Source organism: Pseudophryne corroboree, chromosome 4 (assembly GCF_028390025.1).
Source record: "Pseudophryne corroboree isolate aPseCor3 chromosome 4, aPseCor3.hap2, whole genome shotgun sequence".
NCBI classification, from domain to species: domain Eukaryota; kingdom Metazoa; phylum Chordata; class Amphibia; order Anura; family Myobatrachidae; genus Pseudophryne; species Pseudophryne corroboree.
In genome coordinates, this window is record NC_086447.1 from 284,921,915 (window position 1) to 284,934,998 (window position 13,084).

Genomic DNA, 13,084 nt, shown 5'->3' on the forward strand with positions numbered 1-13,084 from the left:
TGTCTACTTCCCTTGTTTGACATTGACCCAACTTTTCCTCAAATGTTTCTGGTCTGTGACCCACATATGACTTGCTGTTGACCAGGTGTAATAAGACTGTACAAGTGGTGGTGGTGGTGGTGGGTGGGGTTGAAACCACTTGAAAGCAGCTGGAACAGTACAAAGCATGTTTGTCTTCTATGTACTGGATGAAGGTCTCTACTGTAGTTTCCAGTGACTTAAAACCAATCTCATGCTTCTTGTGCTTGGTTTTTGGGAACACAAAGAAGTTGCAGGGGGCCAGTCTGGACTGTAAGGCAGATGACCAAGCTCCTGGATGTGGTGGATGACTAAGCTGCTGGATGCATTCATGAACCAGAAAATCCACCACTTGCCTGCACTTGTGGGCAGGAGCATTGTCATGATGGAGCAGTGCACCATGAATGCAGGTTCTTGGACAGCACCTGAAAATAACTTCCAGTGCTTGCAGCAGGCACTGCTTGGCAAATCAGTCAGTGCATTGCTGTATGAGTGGTACAATAGCTACATGTCCAGTCTAGGCAAGAAAAACAGACTACATCTGCTTGGCTATGCTGTGCTCACTTCAGAACATCTGTGGTGGCACATTTCCATTTGGGGCCCACTGGGCCCACTGTAGATGGTATTGGGGTTGAAACTGTAGAACCAGGATTCATCACCATTGGTGATCTCCCAGACTGAGTTTGAGTTAATGCAATCAAATCTGGCCAGCAAATTTTAACATTTGAGCCTCCTTCTTCTCTTGAGTCAGCTGATGGGGCATTAAGCATGCAGTAACCTTGCTCAGGCCAAGCTTTTTGCAGAGTATCAAGCAAATTGATCCCCAAAAAATGCCTTCTCTAACTGGGCCATAGTCACGCTGGCATCCTTCTCAACTATGTATCACATGGCAGCAAAATTGTCCTCCGTGATGGTGGACACAAGTCGGCCGCATTGCTCCTCTTCTTCCACGGACTGTCTCCCACACCAAATTCTGCAAACCACTCAAACACAGTGGTTCAGGACAATGCTTCCTCCCCAAAAGCATCATGCAGTTGGTCAAATGTCTGCTGCTGTCGCAGACCATTTTTGTAGTCATAGAAGATCATAGCTTTATAGTGGCTTCTGTTGAGCTCCATAACAAGTTTGTGAAGTAAGTATACATGATGACATCTTCTAGGTGCAGTGCTGCTTATATACAGTTCTGTGCCTTGACATTTCACAATAAATTTAGTCAGAGATTACTGTTCACAACCATATAGACATATTTTGTCTACTCAATATATGCACTAAGGATCAGGAGTGTCAAATTGTATTATAACCGAGTCCATTTTGATTATGTTTTACTAAAGAAACCATTCTGTATTAAAAATGTACTGTGGATGGCAAGATGGGTACTTGAGTTTGTAACAACACAATAAAATACATTTGTTTTATAATTTGTCTGAAATAATGTTAGTTATTGTACTCTCCAATTCTTGAATAATAATTGGATCACTGCCAGATGCAGCCTACTTGCAATCAAAAAGGGAAGTGACCTTGATATTTTCTTTCATTACAGTTATATTTAAATTAGCAAGGATTTTCAGGTCACGGATACCCATAAAATGCTTGCTCAATGGAGTGAAAATTAAGCATCCCTAATGTACTGTCATTACATCTTACATTAACTGCCAAAATACTGTTTTTAGAAGGGACAATTAGCACAGATTCAAGATTCTTTTAGAATTAAGAAATTGATTGAATCACTGTTTAATGTATGCTTGTGTGCATACAGCAGTTACAAGGTACAGGGTGCTTTTATTTTGGCAATATTAAACTTGTTGGTGCTAGTATATACAATTATATGTAACTCAGCTGTTTAGTATCAAATAACTATTTTATTATTAATGTTTCTAATTACCACTACACCTGAGGCAAAATCCTTTAGAGATGAATTGTTTTGATTACTAGAAGTAATCAGGACGTAATTCTAGCAGAACACTCTGAGAACACCAATATTATTATGGAGGTTTTGAATATAAAATGTGGATAAAAGACATTATAACCAAGAACTTGTGTCATCATATAATTCTCTCATTAACACAGGCTGAAGGGACTCACTGTGTTTAGATTAAAAAGAAGCAAAAGCTTTATACTATATCATGCAATGCTTTTACACAATAATATGCACAAGAAAATATTTTGTTGTGTTTTAAAATATTTTATGTACTGTATGAGGACACCAGAGATGGACTAAAGGGTACAGCGCTACTTCATGTAACTCCTTTCACACTGCGCATGCTACGGAAATAAGTACACACAAGTATGGATGACGCAGAATTATTCACATTCCAATGGTGTCCACACTTACAACTAAACAGGTGTGACTTTGCTGCAGCAGGTCTTTCTCATTTAGGCAAACTTCAACATAGGATAGGAGAAAGTGTGCTCTGATAATGTTGACATATAGGCAGTGATGCCGAGAGAGGGGGGGATGGTACAAATTACACAGGCCCAGGTCTGATGAAAGGGCCCAAAGAGGGTCCAGTAGGGGCCCAGGCCAGCTCCCCCTTACCTAGCAGCAGCAGATGCAGCTCTTTTCCTCAGCCCATCACACAATGCTGTGTACATGGAGGTGCTTAAAATAAAAAAAATTCTAAGGGTACATGACCACACCTCCTGTGATTAGGCCACGCCCCTTGAAAAGTACCTAGGCCTATCCCGGCTCTCGACTGTCCTGCATATAGGGATGGTCAGATGTTGAGATGAGTGCATCTCTGTGCATGGGATAATATAATCAAGTTAAGATGCATCATTGTAACAACATATGATCAATTTATTTTCAACTATGCATCAGCCCTCAGATGTCATGCAACCAATGTGGACTAATGGGAGTAGTCTTCAATATGTGCAGTACTGGTTTATGCTGCATTGACTGGAAATGCAGCACCTTACTAAGCATCATTTTAGTGGAAAAGAGGAGATTAAAAGTAATTTGTGGGGTATATAATCTGATGTGAGGAGTCTGCATGTGGCAGCTGAGAAACAATGTATCCCTCATTTAATGTCATCTGTATATCTGAATGTCTCCAAAGAATATCTGGTAAAAAGCACTGACAGTAAATAAAAGAATAATAGCACTTAAGATTAAATATACACCACTATGAATATATATGCACCTTAGAAAAGGGCGCTTTTAAAATTACCTCTGTCCCATATAAAGTTTCATTTCACAATTATTTAAGTCTTTCTCAGTTGTACTAAGGAGAACTGGCAACATTAAGCTTGAGGTGTTAGCATTGGTGATAAGTAATACAAATACAGTAAGTCAATATATTATTGGTGATTACTGGTGATTAATGGAAGACATGCAAAATATCTAATGAGCACATGGGTTGTCCTTATGCAGCATAATAATGACTCAATATAGTGTGGTCACTGGTACCTTTCCCATCGATGGTCGCCAGCAATGGTTAGCATTGATGGCCCGAAACTATCAACCTGATTTCATTGCACCCACTAACAGAAATCCCTACTTTAGGGAATGGCAGGCAGTGGGAAAAAAAACATGCTGCTCCACAGCCATCAATGGCAGAGAATCATGAGATCCTCATCATCAATGTTAAGACGATCCATTGACAAAACATGGATGGTTGTTAATCATTGATGGTTGATGGACATCCATTACTATATGTCATTCTTCGTCTACAGGTCTAAAAGTTTATGGTGAAATATGTCATGTGACTGCTATAATAAAGCAATAAGAGCAATTAAAAAGCTACTCAGCTTTCTTATCAGAGTTTGTGTCCTTTCTAATAAATGAAGCCAAAAGAAGTTATGTTTACCAAAGCTTTAAATCTACACAAAAAAAGATTACTGATAGAAATTACATTATTGCAGCTGCACCATGCAAATTAGTTATTATTTTTTTTGCTATATATATTTTTAAGTATTGCTATATACAGTAGTTTGTACAACTGCTACTAGATTTTGGATATCACAGTTCTTTCACACCATTCTTTTTAGAATCCCAACAAAGTCATTACCAAACACACATATCTGCAGCAGGTGGTACATTTCATTGCCTATCTTTTAATAAAAAAAATTGAATCTAAATAACTTGACTTACTCATATGTTGGTTTAGCATGGGACCAGCCATACAGATTGTGGACATCATAGTGTCTCACCGGGGTGCCATCTGGAAGGAATTGCTGACTGTCCATGCATATAGTCTTGTGCTGCAATCCCAAGTCTTTTGAATTCAGGGCTTGAAAAAAGAAAATACAGTAATTTATTATTGTTATTTTGGTGTCTGGGCTAACAGTGGATACAGATGTGTACTTATACAACTATGAATTTTGCACCATATGGTACAGGATGCCTGTCTCATCCCACAGCATTGATTCCCATGCTGCATAGTTTTTGAATTTTCCTCAGTTTTGTGTCCCGGATTTCCTATATTGCACTATGTACTGAATTCAGGATTAGGATCTTATTGTTGCAAAGGAATTACTTTGTCCTCTTGCTAGGGTTTGATACCTCCTTCAAATACTCTGCAACTACCACCTGCGTCACATGTATCCACCGACAATTATGCTTTTTTGCCTACACAAAGACCAAAAAACAGTCAAACAAGGGGACAGGTAGGTAAGAAAAACTACTGCTAAGGATCCAAGAGGAAGCACACTCTCCAGACTCCTACTGTATATAACTTCTAATAGTTACCTTATCCAAAAATCCCATTGGCTAACATATTTCATCCTAACTTAAACACATACAGTATTTAACTCTTTCAGCCTTATCATAAAGAGATAAATTAGCCCCAAATTAAACTCCTAACCAGAGGCGGAACTACCGCCAGTGCAACCAGTGCGTTGCACTGGGGCCCGCCTCTGTCCAGGGGCCCAAAGCATGTAATGAGTCAAACTGACTCATTACATGCCGCTGTGCGCTGCGGGCAACCGCTGCCCGCAGCGCACAGCCGCCCAGAGAGGAGAGGAGCAGCGGTACGGGGGAAGGAGGAGGAGGGAGGTGGAGGAGGGAGCCGCAGCAGCGCTTTGTTACTGGTTGAGGCACTGCTGCTGCTGCCCCTCTGCTTCACTATAGGCTGTCTTTCGAGAACAGCCTATAGTGAAGCAGAGGGGCAGCAGCAGCAGCGCCTCCACCAATAACACAGCGCTGCTGCGGCTCCCTCCTCCACCTCCCTCCTCCTCCTTCTCTCCTGCCCGGGAATCGTGACCAGAAGCTGCACCGAGGAGCCTGAGCCAGCGGAGAGGGTAAGTATAATTCTTTCTTTCTTTCTTTCTTTCTTTCTTTCTTTCTTTTTTTCTGCTTGCCGCAATGTGTAAAAAGGGGGAATCTGCCTGCCGCAATGTGTAAAAAGGGGGAATCTGCCTGCCGCAATGTGTAAAAAGGGGGAATCTGCCTGCCGCAATGTGTAAAAATGGGGAATCTGCTTGCCACAATGTGTAAAAATGGGGAATCTGCTTGCCGCAATGTGTAAAAAGGGGGGAATCTGCCTGCCGCAATGTGTAAAAATGGGGAATCTGCTTGCCGCAATGTGTAAAAATGGGGAATCTGCTTGCCGCAATGTGTAAAAAGGGGGAATCTGCCTGACGCAATGTGTAAAAAGGGGGAATCTGCCTGCCGCAATGTGTAAAAATGGGGAATCTGCCTGCCGCAATGTGTAAAAAGGGGGAATCTGCCTGCCGCAATGTGTAAAAATGAGGAATCTGCTTGCCGCAATGTGTAAAAAGGGGGAATCTGCCTGCCGCAATGTGTAAAAAGGGGGAATCTGCCTGCCGTAATGTGTAACAAGGGCACGCTGTCTGCCGTAATGTGTAAAAAGGGCACGCTGTCTGCCGTTATGTGTAAAAAGTGTACGCTGTCTGCCGCTATGTGTAACAAGGGCACGCTGTCTGCCGCTATGTGTAACAAGGGCACTCTGTCTGCCGTTATGTGTAAAAAGGGGAAGCTGTCTGCCGTAATGTGTAAAAAGGGGGACGTTGTCTGCCGTAATGTGTAAAAATGGGATGCTGTCTGCCATAATGTGTAAAAAGAGGAATCTGTCCGCCGTAAGGTGTAAAAGGGTCTCTACCTGGTGTAGTGGTGCTACTGTGCGGCGTAATTTGAATAATAGAGACTACTGTGCACCGTTTTATGAATTGGTATTATTTTGTGGCCACACCCCTTCCCCACGAAGCCACGCCATTATGTATTTTTGCGCGCGCCTACCGAGCACTGCCCCTGTTTTGCATGCAGGGGTGGGGCTCCGATGCCGTTTCTTGCACACAATGCTAAAATGTCTAGTTACGGCACTGTTGCTAGGTATCCATTTCTCTGGCCCTGAGCAGGTCCCCCTCACCAGATCCTCTCCAGGGGTGAGGGGGTGGACTTGGATGGAATGGGGGGGCCAAAAGCATTTTGTAGCACCTGGGCCCACCGCTCGCTAGTTCCGCCACTGCTCCTAACCTATAAATTTCATAGGGGTTTATTTATGAAGCGTCAGGTTGTAAACTAAATTTTTCTGGTCAAGTTAATACCTGATGTTTAAAAGGGCAATGACATATGTGGCTAGTCATTTTTGTACATAAGCAGTTAACATACTGAAATATGTTTGAAAAGTTCCTATGTTGTGCAAAACTCTTCCAAGAATATGCTGTATAATAGAGTAGTTCCATAAGAATACATAGATCAATGATTAAACAGTTATCAAATCTCTAAGAGCTCTGTGGCTTGGAGAGCTCTGTGGATCAAAGCTCTGCAAGCTATTTGTACAAAATAACAACATATTCCACCAGTAATAGCACTCAAGTCACACACAGAGCCGATAGGAAATAAAATCCCTCTCCCCTTAGTTTGCAAATTGAAAAGATGGATAATAAGCATTCCTGCATGTTCCAGATAGTAATTTCTCACAGGGAAGAGTTCTCTCCAGTCTATGTCATGCCTACTGCTCCACTAACTACAGTAAAGCAGCAGTGATGACTGCTCAGTTTGCTTAACTTACAGAAATAGAATTTTCTGTAGAATAAGATCTAAACTAACTAAAGAGCACCTGCGTAATAAGAGGCATTGCAAAAGTGCATGAGGCTACAGATGCAAGACATTTTAACCTGTCATGTAAAGCTGCACATGCATTTAAAGTGAATGGTATTTTACTTCAATATAAATTTTATTCCATCTGTAACTATACTCATTTTTGTAATATACCTTAACATACAGAGCACAGCACATAATATAGCAAAACATACTTTATATACCATACATGTTTATGTCCACCCTTAGCTGTCCACCAACACATTAATAGAAGGTAAATTGGATACTGAGAAAATGGACGTGTGTTTAGGAATTTAGACTATTATCTAAATTGAAGCAGGGACTGATGTGCATGACACGTCCGTAACAAAAGCAGCGTGACCAGGGGGCAAAGTCCTGCATGGTCACAGCTGCTGCTGCCCTACTTTGCCCTGGTGGTACCCAGTTCTTTTGGTCTGAAGGGGCACTGCTGCTCATAAAAAATTGGCGCTCTATCCCAGCAATGTTGCACAAGTGACGAAACAGGTTGCTACTTTGCCTGTCGATGTGCCTGGTTTTGCTGACCTACTGCATGCCTCATGGGTCTTAAAGTATGTAAAGTGTGTGAGGAGGTTATGCGATCGGTGACAAGACATTTGAACAAGACAAGAAGATGGTGAGGGGATCACCTTACAGGCTACATTGTCAATGATGGGGGAAATGTATAATTTTCTTTTGTTATTATCTTGTCATATTTTGTCAAATGTTTTTGTGTGTCAGTGTGTCAGTACAGTATTTCAATGAATCAGTTATGGGGTCAGGGAGAGGTCACAAGAGGAATTACAGCGGGGAAGGTATGAGGTCAGGGAGCATTGGTGAGTTACATGTACAATATTTCAGTGGGTCAGGTATGGGCTTGGAGAGCGATTGTCAGTAACATGCATTTGATTGATGGATCTTGGATATACAGTATGTGTGAGAGGTAATTCACTGGGTTGGTGGGGTATTTTGATCGGGATAAGTGTGTTGGGTGAGGTAGTGTAGTACAGACAACAATATCTACATCTGAACCTATAATGACAGTGTGTGTCTCTGCTGGTAGGTTAATTGGCTGCCTACTAAAAAATGAACCCTAATTTGTATGTATGTGTGTATGCACATGTGGAAGGAAATATAGATATTGTAAGCTGCCGTGGGGCCAAATAATTTCTGGAAAGTTCTGCAGTAAATGTGTGCACTATATACAGAAGGGTTGGGTTGGAAATTCCAGAGGTCGGGATGCTAGCGGTCAGAATACTGACAGCGGAATCCCAATGGTGATAATCTTGACAAGGGCAAGCTAAGTAAACTTACCTTCCTCTATGCCCCCTAACCTTCCTTTTGTATAGCCCAAACCTAATGCTTTCCCCCACAGCCTAACCCTAACTCTCCTCAACATAGCCTAACCTAACCCTCCAAGTAGGTGCTTAAACATAACCCTCTCCCCCACAGCCTAACACCCCCCCCCCCCACCCCACAGCTTGAATCTATGGTTTAGATGACACCTCCAAGATTGTGATCCCATTCAGGATGCCTGGTGCTGGCATTCCAGTGAATCTCGGGATTCCTGCTTTAATATTTCGACTGCTGGGATCCCAACTATTGGGATCCTGACCTGATCCCATACAGAACTGTTAACTAATAATAAATAATTTGTAAAAGTACATGTTCATTTAAAATATGAGGTTTTCTACTTATTTTAACATTAAAATATACAAATTCGGTGTTTATAAATTTCATAGGCATTATAATAAATTGATTTAACAATATTTATAAATTGTTTTTTGAATATTTCAATATTTATAATGCAATCATCTATATTTTTAAAATTAGATAACATTTCTGTGATACTTACCGGATGATTTTTAATAGCTTAATCAATTCTGGTTGCTGAAATGACTGTATATATATCTCCCACTTCTAATTAACAAGCAGCCAACCCCCCATTTTCCCCCCTATTGAAACATAATGCTTATTCTGCTTTTTATTGTCCTGTAATAAACAAAATATCAACTTCATTTATATTTTTGTATTTGTAGCAGTCAAGGCAACATTGGAAACTATTTAGTTATATAACATTAGTTAATATAACTCATTTCAGCTTATACTGAAACTTTAAAAAACTAATTTTCATTTAGGGAAAATCAGTTAGCCATAGTAAACTTTTCATGTACAAATGGTCTTTCTTTTTTTTACCCGATGATTTTTTGTGGAAATTCAAATTATGCACTTTTTATGCGTAAACATTGTTGTGAGTAAACTATTGTTGTACGTAAACTATGGGGGTCATTCCGACCTGATTGCACGCTAGTTTTTTTTTGCTGCGCTGTGATCAGGTCAGAACTGCGCATGCGTATACACCCCAATGCACAGGCACGTTGTACGGATACAAAGCGGATCATTGCTGGGCGATGGATTGTACGAAGAATCCATTCACACAGCCGATCGCAAGGAGATTAACAGGAAGAAGGCGTTTTTTGGTGTCAACTGACCGTTTTCTGGGAGTGTTTGAAAAAACACAGGCGTATCCAAGCGTTTGCAGGGCGGGTGTCTGACATCAATTCCGGGCCCGGATAGGCTGAAGTGATCGCAAGGGCTGATTAAGTTCAGAGCTACTCAGAAACTGCACAAAATGTTTTTGCACAGTTCGTCTGCACATGCGATCGCACACTTGGAAGGCTAAAATACACTCCCCTGTGGGCAGCGACTATGCGTTCACACGGCTGTTAAAAACAGCTAGCGAGTGATCAACTCGGAATAACCCCCTATGTGTTTTCATGATTGCAGCTGCAAATAGATGGCACTTATCAGGAATTTTGTTTCTCCTACCTCCGGGCATATGAAACAAAATCCCTGATAATGCCAGCTATTGGTATCATATGAATTACCCCCAGGTATCATAACTAAATTCACCCCCCCCCCCCTTAGGATAACTATCACTTTTTAACAAAGCTGATTTCTTTTAGGTATGTCACAGGAGAGCAAATTTAAAAAATAAATATATTTAAAGTATATTTAAGGTATATTTATTAAAAATCTAATATAATACTTAGAATTTACCTGGCATGTATGGAGGATGGTTCAGAGTACTGTTCCTGCAGCCAGTAACTGATCCATGCACAAAACTTGCAGGTTCATTCATATCCTAAAATGAAAAACATATGGGTTTTGGAAAGCAATCACAGCAGTAATCTTGCCTAATAGGGGTTTATAGTATATGGCAGTTCCCACTAGCTTTGTCATGTTTATGAATGTCTGACACTATCTTAAATATTTTCCAAGGAAGTAATTAAAAATGAAAGTGAAAATCTGAGTGTAGAACATCTAGGTAGTACTCACTGTCAACTGTCCCATGAATCATAGCAAAAGAAACAAAGATGATATGTTCACAATAGTGCCTTTTCTGAAAGATGAGGGCTATTCACAATTCAATGCAATAGAGATTGTATAATTGTTTTTTTTTTGTCTATAATGAAATATATGACAAAATTTGAAGAGTTAAGAAAAAAATTACACTTCTTAAAACAAAGACAAGGTTTAAACATATAAAGAGCCTCAATATCAATAGTATAAAGCACTTATAGGTAGTATCCTCATTTGGCATATAGCAGAGTAATGTGTCTTTAATGCATATAGCTTCAAAAGCAGAAAAGCAGTTAAAAGAATGACAGATGATCCCTTTAAGCTCATACCAGAACAGGCTGGTGGTGTGCGTCAAAAGTTGTACAGCATCTAAAGTCTGGTTTTGCAAGCAGGTCAATCAGCACACCACCCATTTTTGCCTAAACGGTGAAATCAGTGTATGGCAGTCACACAACGTGTTTCAGGAAACTAAGTACCCTTTTTCAAGTGCGTATGCCATACTTAAGTGAAAGTGCAGAATTTAAATTACCAATCCAGAAATGAACACCTTCTACTTCTGCTTTGTTGTGTGCTCCGATACCGGAAACTGCATGTAGTATTTGTGGTTCACCATGCGTTCCATTTACTGGAAGTCACCAGAAACTGGGAATTGGAGATTGTGTTTGTGGTTCACCGTGTGTTCCATTTGCTGGAAGTTGCTGGAAATTGAAAGTTATACTGTACATTGTTTTTGCCTTCCACTGTGTATTCTATTTAGTGATCACTAATAATATACTGTATTTGCACTGTCTAGCAGATTATATCAAAGGCATGTCCAATAGATTATTTTCAGAGTGGCACAGATATCACTATGGACTCCAGTTACCATATTGTAATACAGTAGAAGAGACAGGCTCAAATTCATATATTGATAAATCCAGCAACCTCATAACAGTTGATTGGAAAACATCCTGTTGTGCCAGTTTACCTGCCTTACATTGAATTGTACTGAAGAAAAATATATAAATGAAGAAATGGATGTAATGAGCCTTAGTTTTATAGAGAAGGGCTACTCAGTTGAAATAATTGATAAAGCCAAAGTTAAAACACTTTCAGTTAATAGAGAACATTTTCTAAAGATGAAACAAAACCTTGATAATTCAAAATTTGAATGAGCCTTCATCAGTAATTATGACTGTCGTCATAAGCAATTTGAAAAAATAATTTACAGAAATTGAAAAGTCTTAATGGAAGACCCTGTACTAAAGGAACATCGCACTGCTGCAACCACATTAATCTATAGGAAAGCACAGTCACTAAAAGATAGACTAGTTAAAAGTACACTAGCTGAGACAAAATCCATGATAAAATAAAAGGCTTCCATAGGTGTGGCTGTTGTTACATGTGCCAAAAGAAAACCACTACCTTTCAAATAAACAATTCTTGCAAAACTTTTACCATTAACAATTTTGTCACATGCCACTCCTGCAATGTAATCTACATGTTATAATGCACATACGGACTAATCTATGTGGAGAAAACCATGAGAAATCTTAAAATCTGAATTTCAGATTATATTTATAATATAAGGAAGGGACATCTGGGTCATCCCCTATCTGAGTCCGTTTTAAATGGTACATAATAATTCCGAATTTACTATTAAAAGATGTCTAGGTATAGAACAAATAAAAGATAATTGGGAGTGTAAATATGTGGAAAAAAGACTTGCACAAAGGGAGATGGAGTGGATTTACCAGTTAAACAATTATCCTAAATGAGCTAAACTCTGATTTTGAATTTAAATGGTTTTTAGAGTAACATCGCATTTTAATGTTTTTATTTTTTTTAACATTTTATATTTTCTTTTGTCTTTTCATATAATCCAAAATATTACCAAGCATCACACATTTTACAAACTCTACCTACAGTAGGTAGGGCTGGACTATATAAGAACACAAAGTCCTGTATTACAATATGGTGGGTGGAGTCCAAAGTGATTGATATTTTTGCCATTCTGAAAACCAACTATTGGAGCGTGCATCTGATATAATCTACTATACAGAGCAACTATATTATGAGTGATGGCTAAATTGAATACACAGTGGAACGCAAACACGATCTCCAACTTTCGGTTTCCAATGACCTCCAGTAAATAGAATGCACGGTAAGCCACAAATATTACTTCCGTTTTGTGGTATCGGAGCGCACAATAAAGCAGAAGTAGGGGGTGTTAAATTATGGATGGGTACTTTAAATACTACACTTTCACATAAGCATGGCATAAACATTTGAAAAAAAGGTACTTAGTTACACGAAACACATTGTGTGAATGCCATGCAGTAACTGGATCCCTATACCTGGACTTCACTATTAAGACAAAGTTGGGTGGTGTGCTGTTTGACCTGCCTACAAATACAGACTTTGGATGCTGGACATTGTCAGGTCCGGGTGTTTTTGTGAATCCGTTAACCCGGGACCAACCACAGGTGTAGGTGCTGGGCTATGAAGAAAGCAGGGAGGACGAAGAAAGTTCCGATTCATATATTTATTCAAAATAACAATTCAGTAAAGAGTTAACTGACAAGTTGTTAATCATCATATTATACTGAAGTATTGCAGGAATAATATGCAAGAGAAAACTCAAAAATAAATAAAATAAATGTTCATGGAAACATATGCAAAACAAGCTGATGAATAAATGTTGGA

General features: G+C 39.7%; 1 protein-coding gene across 1 annotated transcript in view; it reads right to left on the bottom strand.

Annotated features, from left to right (window-relative positions):
• LOC134909378 (maltase-glucoamylase-like) overlaps positions 1 to 13,084 on the bottom strand; it is a 395,541-nt gene that overhangs the window by 28,348 nt on the left and 354,109 nt on the right. The window contains exons 81-82 of the mRNA XM_063916182.1: positions 10,097 to 10,181; positions 4,109 to 4,247 (exon numbers count right to left, since the gene is read on the bottom strand). Coding sequence (XP_063772252.1) covers positions 4,109 to 4,247; positions 10,097 to 10,181 — 224 coding nt within the window. The remainder of the gene's footprint in view (positions 1 to 4,108; positions 4,248 to 10,096; positions 10,182 to 13,084) is intronic.